The 18,268-nt window shown below is 38.7% G+C and overlaps 1 protein-coding gene across 5 annotated transcripts in view; it reads right to left on the reverse strand.

Annotated features, from left to right (window-relative positions):
• The window catches only part of VPS13B (vacuolar protein sorting 13 homolog B), a 778,183-nt gene that overhangs the window by 78,124 nt on the left and 681,791 nt on the right, over positions 1-18,268 (reverse strand). For all 5 annotated transcript variants that reach the window (XM_029222782.1, XM_029222780.1, XM_029222779.1 and 2 more), the window contains 2 exons: positions 17,329-17,678; positions 11,920-12,081 (listed from right to left, as the gene is read on the reverse strand). In XM_029222782.1, coding sequence (XP_029078615.1) covers positions 11,920-12,081; positions 17,329-17,678 — 512 coding nt within the window. The remainder of the gene's footprint in view (positions 1-11,919; positions 12,082-17,328; positions 17,679-18,268) is intronic.

Here is an 18,268-nt window from a genome sequence, read left to right on the forward strand (position 1 = left end):
GTCCCAGTTTTCCTGCCATGTCTTGGTTTTCTTTCTTCCTCTTATTCCTCTTCAATGGATCCCATTCCTCAGCCTAACCCCTAAATTCTATGGGGTTTAAATCCTTATGGCAGCTCAGCCCCAAGACAGCCCCAATGATCCATGTCTCCTTTTATTTGTGTCTTTGTGTAGTCCCCTCCCACAACGAATAGGGCTGATCTGGACAGCCACTAGGATATTACAGAAATGATAATTAATGACTTCTGAGCCTAGGTCATAAAAGACACTGTGGCTTTTGTCTTGTTCTATCTTGGATAACTTGATCTGGGGGAAGCCAGCTGCTATGTCTTGAGAGTACTCAAGCAACTCTTTGGAGAGATCCTTGTAGCAAGGAGCTGAGGTTGCCAAGAGCCATATGAGGGAGCCATTTTGGAAATGGATCCTCCAGCCCAGTCAAGCCTTTAGATGATTGCAGTTCTAGCTAATGTCTTGACTACAGCCTTATCAGAGACTCTGAGCTAGAACCACCCAGGTAAACCACTCCCAAAGTTCTTGGCTAATGAAACCGAGATAATAAATGTTTGTTGTTTTACTTACTCAAGTTGTGGAGTAATTTGTTAAACAGCAATATGTAACTAATACAGAGTGTGGTACCCGCAAGTGGGGTGCTACTGTAACAAAAGCCTAAAATGGGGTGGGGCGGGGCACTGGAGCAGGCCTGTGCACAAAAACCAGAAAGACTTGAGAGTATTAGTGAATATCTAAGGTGCTTCAAAGATACTATTAATTGAAACTTGATGGCCTTAGAGGAGGCTGCCAGTGAGGAAGTGAGGAAAATGTTACTGGAAACTGGAGGAAAGGGGTTTCTTGTTATGCAGTGGCAGAGAGTTCAGCAACACCATAACCTGCAGTAACATGGAAAGCAGAAAATGTGCCTAATAAACCATGTGATCTAGCTAAGGAGATTTCCAGGCAGTGTTGAAGTGCCTCCTGGCTCTTATCTGCTGCTTATATCAAAGTCCAAGAGGAACGATACACGCATGAGGAAGAACTGTTAGATAAACAGGAGCCAGGACTTGCTAGTTTTGAAAATTTCTAGCCTTCCAGATGGAAATGATGTTAAAAATCAAGAAAGAGCTTCCAGGCAAAGATCAAATCCAGGACACAGCCAGGAAAGCTGGGTCTAGGGAATGAAGCTAAGGATGTGGTTGTAAAATCCTCTGTTAAGATCTCAGGAAGATCTAAATTGGTGTCTCAATGAACTATTCAAACAATAGGGCTTCTGAAACACTTAAGGGTGATGTCCCCCAGCAGTGTGGGCAGAATCCCAAAGCAGAGAAGGAACTGTCTTGAAGAGATGTGGGTGTGATTTTGTCCACAGTGCTGAACCAAAGCACTGTAAGATTAACAAGAGACCTACAGTGTTCTTTAAAGAATTATACTGGCAGAAACACTGCCAACTTAGACTGAAAGAGACTAAGACAGTACAAAATGTAAAGGGGCCTTTAAACTTTCATAATTCAACTGGTAGAATGCAGGCTGAGAAAACTATGAAGAGCAAAGGATATTTTTCTCATGGAAAAGGATGGATGACATAGAGGTTTGAGCCAAAAGTCCAAAGCCAGGAGCCATGGAAAATTATTCCCAAGCAGCAGTATGAATGATTACTGATTAAGAAACTTCCAACATTTACCTGTTTGGATTTCAGAATTTCTATGGATCAGTAACTCCCATGTGTCTCCCATTTTCTCCTCCTATGAACGGGAGTATCTATAATAGTTATCCTACGCCTGTACCACCACTGTACATTTTTCTACAGCAAGAGCTAACTCATAACATCCTCTGATCTTAGCACTCTTTCCTTGGGCATTCGTGTCTATTCCCACTGCTACCTAGGCATTGAGGAGAGGCCAAATCTTTACCTCTAGCCCAGACTATTCTTCTGAGCTCCAGACCATTACATTCAATTTGCCTATTCAACATGGCCACTTGGAGGTCTGGTTAGAAATGAGAAAGGAAAGGAAAGGCACCTTTGGATACACAGAGCTGAGTTCTTTAGTAGGCACCTTATAAATGTAATTTCATGGGATATTCACAGTAACTTCTTAATTTTGCAGAAGAGGAAGCTGAAGCTCCAAGGAATTACGACACTGTCCAATTTTACGCAGCTAAAAAACCTTAGGAGGGAAATCCAGGTGTTTACAGCTTCAAATCTGTGCTGTTTCTAATATATCATCCTTCCTGCCTCCAAAGTAACCTAAAACTCAAATGTGTCCAAAATGGACTTTAGGGACCCTGTGCTGTGCTCTCACATCTGCCCCATTCTCTGTATGGAAAACACTGTCCTCCTACTCAGTTCCCTGTTGTGGCCAAGTACAACACCACCAACCTGTCCCCTAAGTCTGAAACCTTGGAGTCGATCCAGGCCCTTCTCTTCCATGGTCAATTACCAAATCCTGGTGATTATAACCTCCAAAATATCTTCCAAATGGATTTCTCCTTAATAAACCTTCTCTTAGCATGTTAAAGATTTTGTTCCACTGTCTATTAGCCTCCACTATATACAAAGAAAAGTCAGTAGTTATTTGAATTGTGGTTTCCCCTATAGTTTAACTCTGGCTGCTTCAAGGTTTTCTCTTTATCTTTGGTTTTCAGTAGTTTCATTATGACGTGCCTGGGTGTGAATTTCTTTTAAACATCTGTTTGGAGTTTTTCCTGAGCTTCTTGGGTCTGTAAATTTCTGTCTTTCACAAAGTTTGGGAAATTTTCTGAGATTATTTCTTTAATTTTTGGAGCCCCATTCTGTCTTTCTCCTCTCAGTCTCTCATTACAATTACTCATATATTAGATCTTTTGAAATTGTCCCACAGGTCCCTGCAGTTCTATTCATTTTGTTTGAATCTTTTTTTTCCTCTCTTCTTCAGATTTGATGATTTCTAGTGATCCATCTTCAAGTTTACTGACTTTTTTCTTGTGTCATGTTGTATTTTTATTGCTGAGTAAAAAATTACTACAAATTTGGCAGCTTAAAACAACTCACATTTATTATCTCACAGTGTCTGTGGGTCAGGAGTCCAAGCAGAGCTTAGCTGGGTTATCTGCTTATGGTCTCACAAGATTGCAGCTGAGGTGTCAGCTGGGCTGCATTCTTATTTAGAGGTTTGACTTGGGAAGAATCCGCTTCCAAGCTCACTCAGGTTGTTGGCAGAATTTATTCTCCGGTGTCTATATGATGCGGGCTTTGACTTTTTAATAACCAGCACTGGCAGCCACCTGCAGATGCTGGTGGCTTCCCACAGCTCCCTGCCCCATGGTCCTCTTCATAGGCAGCTGCAACATGGTAATTTGCTTCTTCAAGGCCAGGAGGAATGTATGTATCTCTCTCTCTCTCCTCACAAAAGGGTCCAGTCTCTCTTTTAGTGCTTTTACCTGATTAAATTAGCCCACCTAGAATCACCTCTGTTTTGATTAACTAAAAGACAACTAACAGATATAGAGAAATAGTGGTTACCAGTGGGAGAAGAGAAGGGGGAAGGGGCAAGATAGGGGTAGGGGATTAAGAAGTACAAACTACTATGTATAAAATAAATAAACAACAAGGATATATTGTACAGCACAGGGAATATAGTTAATATTTTATAATAACTTTAAATGGAGTATAATCTATAAAAAAATTTGAATTACTATGTTGTATACCTGAAACTAATATTATATTGTAAATCAACTATACTTCAATTGAAAAAATGTTAAAAAAATCAACTAATTTAGAAATTAATTATACCTGTAAAATTCCTTTACTGTTGCCATAGTTGCTTTAAAGTACAATATATGCCTGATAATTCCAACCTCTGGGTCACATTGGTGTTGGAATCTGTTAATTATCTTTCCCTTGAAATTGAGTAACTTTTTTGTTTTTTTTGAGATTCTTGACATCTGTCAAGTAATTTGGGGTCATACTGTGGACACTGTAAATGATGCTATGTTGTGGACACTCTGGATTCTCTTATAATTCCTCCAGAGTGTTAATATTTTTAACAGGTAATTAATTTGTTTAGAGTCAAACTAAAACTCTTACACCTGGGTGAGTGGCAGTGCAGATTAATTCAGTTCTTTAAGCCTTGGGTGCAATCTGCTTTCAGTCTGCCCCATGCATGTGTGGTTCAGTAGTAAGCAGACAGGTGGGCCAAATTTCAACATATTATTTTCCCATTCTCTGGCTTTCCATTTTCCAAGATTTTCTCCTCACTGTCTAGTAGCCTTGGTTGCCTGAGCTCTTTCACCTGGTACCTTGGGCCAGAAAGACAGTGGGCCACCCCTGCACTGCTACAACTGTGGTTGCCCTCAGAGCAAAGCCAACAAAAAATGGGTAAATCGTTCTGTGCAGGTTACTTGCTCGAAGATTCTATTCACCTCCAAAACCTGCCTGCCTTTGTTCGTCTCCAGAGGTAGTTGTTTTGTGTTTTGCTCACAATTTATAGCTGTTATTCACAGAAAGATCAGTCTGTTAGGCATTTTCACCAGTCTCTGACTTCTACTCTGTCTTGGCTCAGTTACTATAATCTCTCTCATTCCTGGGCTATACAGTGGTGCCCATACAACCCTCTGCATGTATTCTCAGCCTCCTCTAGACTGTCTTCTCAACTACACGACGGCAATCTTTCCAAAATGCAACTGTGATCCTGTGAGGACTCTACTTAAAATCCTTCAGTAGCCAAAAGCTGCCCATCACATTTAGTTGTATCTCCTCAAAATGGACAGCCAGGCTCTTCAGAACATAACTCCTCCAAACAGTGGTGTGCTGGAGCTGGCTCATACTTGTTTGTGAAAAAGTATTGCTAAACATTCAGGAATCTTGTGAGCTGGTTGTTAAATCATTGGTAGCTTGAAATCAGCGATGGTAGGAGTACTTTCACCATGATAATCGGCCAACCCTGCAAATCAGGGTATTCCCATCACCACCAAAGAGCCAGTTTCCTAGCACACATCTCTTCAGCATGGCATGCAAATTTATGCCTGAGTTTATTCTGAACAAAACCTGAATTCCCTTGAACATGGCATGCTGCCTGCCTGTCTGTCTCCCTGGTTCTGCCTCATGTGCACAGCATACAAGGGCCCTCATGGCCTTCATCTACTTTACTGTCTGGCAATTCCACACATGTACTCTACACTGTAGCCAAATTAGTCAAGTCCTACCATGCCATGTTGTTTCATGCCTCTGTGGCTTTCACACATGTTGTTTCCTTTACCTGGAACCGCTTCCCCACTGCCTTTCCCTGACCTAACACTTATTTAAACATGAAAATTCAGTACAAACATGCCTTCCACTAGGAAGCCTTGGCAGATTCCCCTCCTCATGTTAGGAAACATTTTCTTTGAGTTCTCATTAAGACCATGTCCATATCCAGATGCAGTTGATTGTATTTCCTGGTCTCTTGCTCTTCTTCCCTATGGCTAGTGTTTTAATTCAGTTACCCATCATTTCTCCCTGTCTGGATGCCACAATATCCTCATAGATATAGATCATGTCTATAATAATTTGTTTACTTTTCTGACTCCCTCATCAGACAGTAAGTTTCTTAGAAAAATGTACATATTTAATTACACACAATAGGTCACAAGAAATGATCACTTATTGATTAAAAATGAATGGGAGGGAAGGAGACCAAACAAGCAGCTAGAAAGAAATAATGGCAGAGAGGAGGGCTTGTGAGTAGACTGAGGCAGGCCCTGGATGCCAGATAGTTTGGGTATATTTAATAGATGATGATGGAGGCTGTAAATATTTTTGGACAGGAAAGTATCAAAACATTTAGGAAAATGAGTTGTAGTCTGCAAGGTAGATTGAAGTGGGGCAAAGATGTAACTAAGAGAATAACTGATAAAAACTATTGCAATAGTTCATAAGAGAAACATTAAAAATAACCATTCTTGATATATTGGGCTGGCCAGAAAGTTCGTTTGCGGTTTTCCATGGCATGCTACGAAAACCCGAACGAACTTTTTGGCCAACAATGTCATTACACTTGCCACTGCTCTAATTAGCATTTGAAATTCCTGTCTTTTAGTCTATATATAAATATTTTCAGGGGTTTTACTTAACTTCTCTCTGATTTAATAATCTATATCCTTTATTTTAAAAAGTTGAGAAGTATATAAAAATGTAATACATTGGAAAAATACCACCTTAAAAAAATACACCATTCAGAGGCAACCACTGGTAACATTTTGACATATCTTCCAGTATTTTGACATATTTTCCAGTATTTTTCTATGCATTTTTTCTTACATTGTTAAGATCATATTGTATGTGTAGAATTTTATGTTCTGCTTTTCTGACTGATATGATATGGTAGCACTTCACCTTCCTATGTAAAAATTTAAAGGTCCCATAAAAGTTCATCTCATAGATACGCCAGATTTTACGTACCTATTTCTTTAAAAGTGAACATTTTGATTTTTTGATGGTATAAGTCAAATTATAATAAACATTTTTGTGTATAAACCTTTGCTTTAATTTGGATTGTTTCCTGAGAGTAGATTACTAGTAGGAGATTTACTGGGTCAAAGGCTATGACCATTTTAATAGCGATAATGCTTTTTATCAAATTGCTTTCTAGAAAGGAAGTATCAATTCCATCTGCACTTTCAGTGTGTAAGAGTGCCTTTTCATTGCCCTTTCTAAGCAAACTCTGATATGCTGTGTGCCATATAATATAATAGCAGGGGCAAACACTTGACAAATTTATCGGTTTGAACAGTTTTGCCAACACAGGATATTTACCTGCGTCCCTAAGTCTACTTCTAAATTTTTTAACTTGTGACTGTGGCAACAAGAAATGTGCTCATTCTCTAGGTATATGTGTGCACATACACTATATAAATGGATATGGAAAGAGTGGTGACTGAGTGAGAAATGACAGTCTAGCCAATAAAATTGACAACTGGCTGGAATTTCCTTAACATAGGTAGATACTCAAAAAACCATCACTTTTCCTTTAGGCAGGAGGAAAAATGATCAGATCTCACTTTTAAATATTTTTACATCCAAAAATAGAGAACTGCGGAACTTCCTGTCTATATGGGCTGAAAACAAGAACAATACAAATATTTTACTGTTATGTGGTAAGCACAGGTTGATTTTACAAGTGTTAGATTTAAACTATTACCTGTCATTTCATAATTTCTGAAAAATGCTACCAAGTTTTCAAGTGATGGGAATCCCATTTAGATCAGAACAAAGACAATTTTATATCAAACCTTTAGTCTCCTGAATTTTGTCCACTGAGAGACCTGAGAGCAGGGGTTGGCAAATCAGGCATGGCTTCTGGGCCAAATGTGGTGCACCACCTATTTTTGTATAGCCTGTGAGCTAAGAGTGTTTTTTACATTTTCAGATGGTTGAAAAAGGTCAAAAGAAGCATACTAGTTTGTGATGTGTGAAAATTACTGAACTTCAAATTTCGTTGTCTATAAATAGAATTTTATTTAAAATTTTTAAAATTTATGTCACACCCATTTAAAATAAATTTTAAAATTTTATGGCACATAGTCAAACTCATTTGTTATCATTGCTTTTGTACAGAGTTGAATAGCTCTGAGAGAGGCTCTAAGGCCCTGAAAGCCTAAAATATTCACTGTCTGGCCCTACACAAAAAAGCTGGCCCATCTCTGCCTGATGAAACTAACATCTGATTTACATTTTCTTCCCTAAATCTGATTACTTTGATGAGTATTTCCCAGATGCTCTGCTGCTCTTCCAAATTGATTCTTACCTTGTTGCATTTTGCATTTTTAAATATCTGCCATTTTCACAAGCTTATAAAACTTCCTACAATATCCATTTCGGAGCAATATTTTGTTATTTTCTATAGCTCTGTCTAGAGCTCATTTTCACCTTGACTGATGGTTTTTTTTTTTTTTTTTTTAATGGTACGCGGGGCTCTCACTGTTGTGGCCTCTCCCGTTGCGGAGCACAGGCTCCAGAGGCGCAGGCCCAGCGGCCGTGGCTCATGGGCCCAGCCACTCCGCGGCATGTGGAATCTTCCCGGACCGGGCACAAACCCGTGTCCCCTGCATTGGCAGGCAGGCGGACTCTCAACCACTGCGCCACCAGGGAAGCCCTAAATTGGGCATGTTTTGAGGGTAAAAGCAAATGTAATTCCTTACATACAAGATAGAGGCATTCCTTTTTCAAGCAGTTTAATTACCTAACAGTGCTCTCTCTTAACCAGAAAAGGAAGTTAACTTGAACAGCCTACACACAAGTCCTACTACGATGGAAGTGCCACTAAAGTCAGTCTGGCTAAATTAAACAAAGCTTCCCTTGACTCTGAGCTGCATATACTGCCCATATTCTGGGGAAAGATTCCATAAACTCACATATCCAGTCCTTAGATTCAACTTCATATAATGTGAAGCACTTCTCAGTAAAGGACTGGTTACTGTTCTCGTCCAACCTTATCTGAAGTCTACTGAATTGGAATATTTAAGGGCCCTTTGTGGTGGCATATATGACTGTGCAGCTGAATATGTTCAATTATTCCCTAGGAAAAAGTTTTGTTCTTCCTTTGTTTGCTTAGGCAAGCAACTGTTGTGGGATATCCAGCATTTTAAGTGATTCTGCCTCAGAGCATGTGTTAGAAACTATAAGGAGAGTTTATAACATTTCAATTCTAAAAGGTTTTTCAGCTTTGGATTTCTGGAATTGGTTGTGTCTATATTTTTTTCCATCCTGTTGGGACTTACTGTTGATAGCAACCTCCTGTGTGGTTCTATGACATGTTGACCTCTTTGAAACCTTTCCAGGTGTCATTGCCACTTTCTTGATCTCTGCAATATAAGCTACATTGTTTAGCAGAGTTAAGTTCTCTGAACTTTAGAAATCCTCCCTGAGACTATGAATTGACTAACACCCAAGGTAGCATAAACATGCAGACACAAATGTTCCTAAAACCAAGCTGCTGGGCAGTGCAGGATATGACTTGGAGTCTGGAAAAAGGAACAGTTTGCTCACTTGTGAGTCTATGACTACCTCCAGGTGCAGTTTGAAGCTAAGTGGTTAGCTTTTCTGATCCTCAGATGTAACCTCTCATTAGAACACAGCAGAATTTGCAATTGTGTGTGTATGGAATTCCATGAAGACCCTCTGGGTCCATTAAGACCTCTCTGGCTTCAGAGAGTCCTAAAACACATTTCTTTACGTAGCATAGGTAGCTGTAGTAAAGAGACACCTTTTACAAATACAATCTAAGTTTTAGTCTAAAGATTATAATGACTGTAGCTCATCTTAAAATTTGTATCCAGAGGATGCAGTTACAAATTAAAAAGAGGAAAAAAAAGTTTGATACCTGTCTTATGTTTCCAGTTTGTCATTAAAAGGTTCTTATTGTTTTTGGTCCTTAAAGCTTTGCAAGGGTTCATACTTGTACCAAGAATCCCATATTAGTCTAGCTTTAAATGTAGAGTATTATACCAGTGATTTCTCAGCCCTTCTCTTAAAACCTCACCGTTTGGCTCTTCTAACAGACGAATCATGCTGCCAAAACCTAGAAGAGTTTGACAATGTTGTGGAAATAACACTATATTGAGAGTGAAGACATGGGATTCAGATCCATCTCTATCACCATCTTAGCTTAACATTTCTGTCTCCTTACCTATAAAATATGCGTAACAAAAAATACAAATCACACAGGGATATTATGAAAACAAGACTAGTAATAAATACAAAAAGACCCAAGTGCAGAAGAGTATAAATATGAAAGGTATAGTGTGGCAGTGGTTAGCCATTCTTTTTTCCTGTTTATGTCCTTCCCATCTAGAAACCGTACATCCATAACATGAAGACTACTGTTCCTCCACACCCCTGAGCCTTCTGTTCTTACGATCACCTTTCCCATCCTGGCTCCAGTCTCTAGGGAATCTTGAGGGTCACTGAGGGCCATGGTAGTCTATGCAGCTTAAAATGACTTTGAAGGGAGGTAAGCTTCCTCTGCTTTGCTTTTTATTGGCTAAGGCCTGCAGCGTGTGTGTATGAATGGGTGAAGTGGCTACAGGTACAGTATACGATCACACATTACTGCACCTTCTCAGAGGTTTCTTTCCCATCACTACTAGTTCATTTCTGGGAATGCAATGATCATAGAAGCCTTTCAAAGCTCTAAAAGGCTGTACAACATGGATTGCCTCTGGGTGGTTGGAATTATAGGTGGTCTTTTTCGTTTTCCTTTTTTGGTTTATATATCTGCTCTATGTTCTTACTTTTGCAATTAATAAGAAAAAAATTACTTATTTTTGAAACGAACCAACCAACCAACCAATTGTCTTTTAATGATGTTACAAGGGGTAAACAACCAAACGACTTAAAAACTCACTTACACAGACATTTCTCAAAAGGAGGATTAGAAAATAAGGGCATGGGCTTCCCTGGTGGCGCAGTGGTTAAGAATCGCCTGCCAATGCAGGGGACACGGGTTCGAGCCCTGGTCTGGGAAGATCTCACATGCTGTGGAGCAACTAAGCCCGTGTGCCACAACTACTGAGAACTGTGCTCTACAGCCTGCGAGCCACAACTACTGAGCTCATGTGCTGCAACTACGGAAGCCCACGTGCCTAGAGCCTGTGCTCCACAACAAGAGAAGCCACTGCAGTGAGAAGCCCCTGCACTGCAATGAAGAGTAGTCCCCGCTCGCCACAACTAGAGAAAGCCCACGCGCAGCAAAGACCCAATTCAGCCACAAATAAATAAATAAAATAAAATAAAATAAAAAGAAAAGAAAAGAAGGGAATGTCATTCATTCTAAAAATACAAGTGCAATATCATATCATATGCGACATTTTTGTAAGAACGTTTATTAGAAAAGGAGATATGATGTCTTAATGTCCTGTTAGAATAACCAGAATTAAACAGACATAAGAAGAACTGCACTATATCTACTTTTCCAAATTTTATACTAATAGTGTGGCAATATGATGAAAAAGCAAGTAAGAAATCAGAATCGAGCTACTGAAAAAAAGAAAATAGCTGAGGGTGTAACATATTCTAAAGCTGGTCTATAGACGAGACGGGAAAACTCTCTAATCTAATGACTTTCTTTTAATCATAAGCAGACAGTAGTTTCCTTATTACCCAGGGTTTTAGAAATACATTATTCTTGAGAGTACTTCCTAGGATTTCTTTTACTCATTTAAGACATCATCTTTGTATTTAATTCATCCTCAGTTATCCCTGCAGGGCACATCCCTCTAATTATTCCCATCTAAAGTGACAGGAAAATGGAATTATACTACTTGGAAAACAGACATCCTTTGGTATGTCTTTTCTCAGTGCTCCCTTGGGCATAGTCTGTCATTGTGCTCATTTTGTCACAGACGGTGAGCTGTCATTGGAGGGCAAGGACTAAGACTTCTCTGCCTTTGAATCCCCAGTGCCTAAGACATGATTGCCACGGACTATATACACAGTAAGAATCTGAATAAACAAATAAAAAATAATACCCAACATACAATGTTTATAGTATATCAAGCACTATTTTAGTGCCTTGTCCATATTAACTTATTTAGTTCTCATGACCCTATGAAACAGGTACTATTATTATCCCCAATTTACACATGAGAAAACTGAAGTATGAAAGCAAAGCGAGGTAATTCAGAGCCAGGATCCAAGCTGACGTACTCTGGCTCTACAGTTCAACGTCATAATCACCACACCAGGCTCCCTCAAGAGCACCTACGCTGAACAAGAGAACGTCCACTCCAAGAGGAGCATGGGTACACTGTGCTCCCTCCTCTAAACATTTCTGGGTTTCTGTCAGATGTAGCCATACTGTGCGACCCCGTGGGAGACTTAAAAAGGGAAATAACTAGACACAGGCACACAAATGCAGAAGAAATGAATCTGCAACCTTAAAAATTGCTGTGTTTGTAAGGCTGTTTCTCAAATACCTGTGGGGATTTGTGAGAGCGCCAGCTGTACTGGTGACTATGGAGACTGGCCAGCAGAATATTTTCATCAGTATCCACCTGGCCAAACCGCAGTGTCTCCTGTGTGTCATTACAGATCACAAAATGGCTGAAGACCAACTCCTCTACCTCAGGGCATTTATTCTGAAAGAAAAAGAATACGAAAGCCAATGTGCATCAGATTAATTGCAAGATGTTTGGCAGCTGTCTGCCCAGTGGCGATTGTTACAACACAGAAATACTAAAAGATCTGTTGTCATTAGCTCTGGTATACAAAGTATTCTATACTTCCAGGATAAGCACAAAAATTACCTTAAAGAGATCATAAATGTTCCAAGAATATGTTTTGATTTATATTCCTGCAAAATAAATCATACACACAGAAGAGTAAAAGAACAATGAGATCCTTCAAACTTTTAACATTTTTAAATGAATTAACATGCTACAAAGAATGCTGTACTGGGTAGCGCACGTTTCTGAGCAGAGTACCACAGGCTAGAATTACCATGTTCCTGGCCTTCTAAACTTGACAATCAAGACCAATTACCAAAGCCACAGTTTGTACCCTACAGAAAGTAAGGATCATTTAGGTAATACATCCCCAGTTCCCTTGAGGGGGAGGGTGGATGTGTGTGTGTAAATCTGCTCAGGGAGAGATGTAAATAAAACCATAACTTTCCCGCTATTGTTAAGAGGCTGAACACACAAAACAGATCAACTTCAGAGTCAGTATAAGCCAAGCTGCAGTTTTCAAGACAAAAAACGTTAGCTGAAAAACAGTTGTTGGTGTCTGTTTCAGCTAATAATCAATCAGCAAATGTCTTCCATTAATCTACTAAGGTTCAGCAAATTAGTAATACGTTCCTGTGTTGGTACCTCCTTCTCAACTTAATGGTATCTCCACTGGTTGCTGTTACATCGAAGCACTGGCAATGTGATAGAGCATTTCTGTGCTTACTCTTTTATCACTTTGGTTAGCTTATGGCTTAAAAAATAATAAACATACCTTTGGTAAATGAAAAGAATAGCTAAATAAATGGTTAACTTGAGAATGCAAGAAAAATATCTTAACTAGCCACTGAATCTGCAGACAATGGGAGGTAATATGTAACTGATGCTTCTCCAGTTGGCTTCTATTTCCTGGTTGTGGATCTAAATAATGTCACAATGCCACACTCTGTCATTTGCCATTTTACTGAGGGGAGGGAGAGTAAAAAGGGATATGCCACTCATGGGCATAGAAATTTAAGTGACTACATGGACTGAAGCCAAGGAGTCTATGGATGAACACACCTGGAATCCAGCCTGGACCAAGACCTGATCTAGAACCTCATGAGAACATTATCTTGGGAGGTACAATCCCTTCCTAATCATCCAGAAGGCCCCTAAAGTGGGCAGGCAGAGCTCTACAGCTGCAGTCGGCCCTGAAATACCTCATTCTTCTAGATACCCTTGAGGGTCTCCTAAAGCGTTCGCTCTATCATCCACCTATTCTCACCAAACCTCTCTATTCTCATGGAGTGGAACCTTGCCTGACAACCACAGGAATCATAAAAGGAGTCTCTGGCTAAGTGAGACTGAAGCAGTTATAACCAGTAATTATCTGCCGCCTACCATATTACTTTTTGCTGTGGCTTTTAATCATGAGCTATGATTTCAAAACTGGACGGCCCGTGGGTTTTAGGCGTTCTGCCTGATCTGGCCCCTGCTGCATCTTGAACCACTCTCCGTTTGCCTGCTAGACCCCAGCTCCACCAGCCCTTTTCAGCCGCTCCAACGCCGCACTGGCCTCCTTTCAATTCATCCAACGCATCAAACTCCTTCCTGCCTCGGTGCCTTTCTTCTGCTTGGACCTCTTTTCCTCCTTGCTTGACTAATTTCTTCCAACTCAGCTTTCAGGTTCCTGTTTTCAGGTCATGCCCTCAGAGTAAAGTAGCCTCCTGAGATCCTCCCGGATCACCTTAGGTCCCTCTATTTTATGCTCACACAGCACTATGTATTTTGCCTTAAAAGCACTGATCCCTATTGGGACTGAGTAATTATTTGCATGATTATGGGTCATTGTTGTCTCCATCATTAGACTCTATGCTGCATAAGGGCAGGAACCAGGTTTTTGTTAGTTACAACTTTTGCTCCTGTAGTCAGCATAATGCCTGACACATAAGTACTCAATAAACACTTACGAAACAAACATGAGTAAATTTAACTTTTAAAATTACAAGTGTAATATATGTTCCCAGTACAAAAATCAGAAAATACAGAAAGTGCTGATTTTTAAAAACAAAGTCTCTAATTTTATACTCAGGGATAACTGCTGTGAACATTTTGGAGAATTTTTTTTCCAGCAATTTTTCACTTCTGAGTGTCCTGCCTGTTCCTATTCTAGTCTATCCTATCTAATCCTATCTTATATATCTTACATATTTAAAGGTTTGTAAACCTTTAATTAAACTGGAGTCACAGTGTACAATTAGTTTTGATGAGATTTTTCCATTTAGCGTTATATAATCAACATAAACTGCTCTCCTTGTAAACATTTTTCTCTCCGTTAGGTCCAACAGTACAAACATGAAGAAAGGGATATGATTCCAACTCCCACTTAGATAGACATCCTGAGACTGAAATTCAATTTTCATAATGAATTGGGATCAATCTGCTGGTTACACAGAGGTTAAGTTACCAGATGGGGCTTGAGTAGAAAAAAATCATGTTACTTTCCTCATCTCTAAAAACTGACCTTTAATAAATGATGAGGGTTTTAGGAAAAAATGTAAATGAAAGAACACAAGGGGCTTGTTTACATTTTTCTAAAGAATACTCAAAGTCCTCAGGGAACTGTTTCTCTACTGCTCCTTCATCTGTGGAGTTCATTATAACTGTAATAAGTTTAAGCGTTTCTTGGAATGTTTAAATTCTAGTATATTATAAAAAAATTTGTACATATTGTATATGACATCATATAAAAGCGCAACCTCAGAATGCTTTCGTAATTAAGAGATGGCTTATTTACATTTAAGATTTGTGCTGGAGTGTTATATGGGCAATCAAAGAGAGATATCATTATGGTGTAAGATAAGATACATGAGCACAACCTTGATTTTTAAATAAAAATCTCCTTTAAATCCTATTTGGTCCAAATGTGGGAACGTGACATGGAAATATAAAGCAAACTGCAAGTGGCATTTTGGGTCCTTAATCTGGTTTCACAAAACATTAATCATTTACAAAAGAGAAAAAAAAAAAAAACTACAGCCAGAGAAATCAGACACTGATGAAGGCTTCTGTTAATCTTGAACTTGTGACCTAAAGGTGAAAGGCCAAACTGTTTCATGCTTCAACTGTCTGGTCCATCCACACTGGGTACAAATGACTTGTCTCGGATACGAACCCGATAAAAAGTATGTGGAAAACTCAAATTGCTTATCCAGCTTGTTAAGTTCACGTTTGTCGTTGGCAATAATTATACTGTATATGAGCATTATATACATAATAAAACCCAAGCTTGGGTAACTAAGTTTCCCCTCTAAAGGGGATAAACCACATTCAGAACATCTTAGAAACAATGAACTTAATAACCCCTCTATAAGCCCATTTCAATGTCAAATGTCCTGTAATTTCAAAGTAGTGCATTTTTGTATTTACTTTAGAATACACAGGGTTAGAGATGCCTACCACATTAAAACTTGGTGGCAAGTACGCTTGACATGGGAGGAAACAAGAAAATTATAGCAACAATTACAGAAGTATATCCTCTTGTGGCTCATGTTAACATTGCCAAATCCCTGTATAAATCAGAACCAACTATTCACAGAATGTACCTGTCAGCGATATGCTACGTGACATATGGCTCTACTTAATCAAATATACAATTCCATTTTTAAAAAAACTCAGAATATTCCTTCAAGGCACTGTGTTAGCCAGTCAGTCATTCACACTCTGATGTGGTTTAAAACATTTAAATATTTATGCACCGTATTTTATTTATATGTATAGCTGTGTCTAAGAGAATATTTTTACCCTGGGAGGAAACTGATATTTCTGAGGGCCATTTTGCAGTAGTTGCTACACATGAGTCCTCTTACAATGGTCCTGATACCAAGACAAAAATATCCTGAGATTAAAAGCTCTATCAATGACTCTTTTATATTTTCTAGGTTTGTTTTTTATTAAATGCATTGTTCAAAATATGACAAAAAACAGAAATTGGAGCCACGGAGGTTTTGTTCACATCGCTATTCGAACCAGCTGCAAAGATTTAGATCACACTAGCTCTTATTTTACGCATGTCCTCTGCAGCAAGAAAACCATGGAATGCCCTTAAAAAAGAATTTTAAAATATGAAACAGATGTGTTATCTTCTTTCCCTTTGCTATTGTAGTGCCATGTTAGGTAATTAATTCCTTAGTCTTGTATAGGTCTTCATGCATATAAAGAAAAGAGTTCATTCCCATAAAAATTCTAGAACTCAAGCCCCTCCCCCCCACCACTGCCCCATCCCCACATGAGGTCAGGGTGGAGTGAAGGACCATTTCTCTTGGGGAGTTAGTCTGCACAAATACCTGTAACATACAAAATGTGGGGAAATGTCTCAGCTTAAATAACACAAGCTTTATTGAAATGCAATGTTATACTGAAAATCAGTAAGGGAAGCAGGGGTGATTTGTTATTAAATCACTGAGCATATTATCGATATTATCCAAATATTCTGTGAAATGAGTTTCATGCTAGTGGACGTGGGCAGGTTCCCCATTTTAAATATGTCATTCAAAACAGACGTATATTCTTAACTCTTTTTCGATACGGATAATTTCTGACAAAAGGTAAAAGTAAAAAATTATTATCAAGAGTCTTTAGCTGGTTACAAAATCTATTATCGAGTGCTTTTTTAGTGAATCAAAATGGCAGAATGATAATGGGGGAAAGACTAAAATTAAATTATACTGTGTTCACGTAATTTCCTCTCACTGCCTTTTCTCTTTGAAAAGATGAACTGCTTATATGAGGAAGGTTCACACAGGTTATTCATTTCTGCAATGGCTGCTTCGACAATGTGATACATACCAAGTTGAGCTTTGGCAAACTAAAGCCATAATACTTGGAAAAAATTTCTGGGAATGTGTTACTTTCCACACAGATGTGGTACATTAGTCACAAAAATGTGGGCATCATCTCTGATGCATGTGTAGAGAACCCATGTTCTCCAAAGGTTTTAAAAATAACATGCATCACTTTGCCAAAACAGAGGAGGCCCCAAATATTATGGTGCCCATCAAATTCTTCATTCTCTCGCATTTTTGTTTGTGCTTAATTTATTATTAGAAGTGATAACATAAAGTGCCTAGTAAAAGATCACACACAGACAAACTGTAAACTGTTCTAGAATATACATACCTGTTGCCAAGCTTGTATTGCAGTGTTTAGAGAATGAACTACATGTTGCCCAAAGTTTACAAATATTGAGTCAACGTTGATAGAGCAATCAATCAGCTTTTCTACTGCATTGCTGGAAACTGCAATCTGTCCAAAGATGCTGAAGGGTTTCACCATGCTTTGCATTGTAACATTTCTGCACTCTAGAAGTTTACAGTCTGCTTGAGCTGAGAACTGCATCTCCTGACAGACAGAACTATTGTTCCATTGTCGAAGATACATGTGTGGTTCTTTGAAGGAAATAATCATGTATTCTAGTTCAGATGGCACATTTTTATCAGAAATAAATGGCTGTAGGTATTGCGGTGGAGCTGTTGAGAAAACAAACAAGAAAAACAGCAGTTGAGATGAGCCAACACTTTATGGAAATAAAGAGATGACATTTAAATTATTCATTTCTTGCTTACTGAATGCAATATTTGCTGGTTAATAAATTCAAACATTCTCTTGAAGATAATATAACATTTGAATTACCATTTGATATTTGCAAACAAAACTGTTTTGTTCAATCAGCAGGTCTCTTTACAAAGGTTACATGCACAGATAAAAATGTGAGCACAAAAGGCAACAAATAAAATGAAGAGGAGGTAAATATTTAAGAAGCATTTCATAGAAGTGCTCTGTATCTACCACCAAATCTCAAAACCAAAAACATGACCCAAACAGAGTTAGAAAATACAGGTTAAACTCCATTTTTGCTGAAAAGGCAAGATGCTTAACAGCAGCTGTGTTTAGTTTTAATCTGATTTTTTTCATTTTTCCATTACATGTAGGTTGAAAACCTAATACCAGAATCAAAATGTATTAAGTAGAAAAGGTTTGGTACAGACTTTTAGGAATAATTATTCATGAACATGAGCAAACTTATAAAAGGCCACTTTTGGTGTGTGGAAAAACTTAT

The sequence above is a fragment of the Monodon monoceros genome, unplaced genomic scaffold (genome assembly GCF_005190385.1).
Source record: "Monodon monoceros isolate NGI ecotype Baffin Bay Population unplaced genomic scaffold, NGI_Narwhal_1 Super_Scaffold_14, whole genome shotgun sequence".
NCBI classification, from domain to species: Eukaryota; Metazoa; Chordata; class Mammalia; order Artiodactyla; family Monodontidae; genus Monodon; species Monodon monoceros.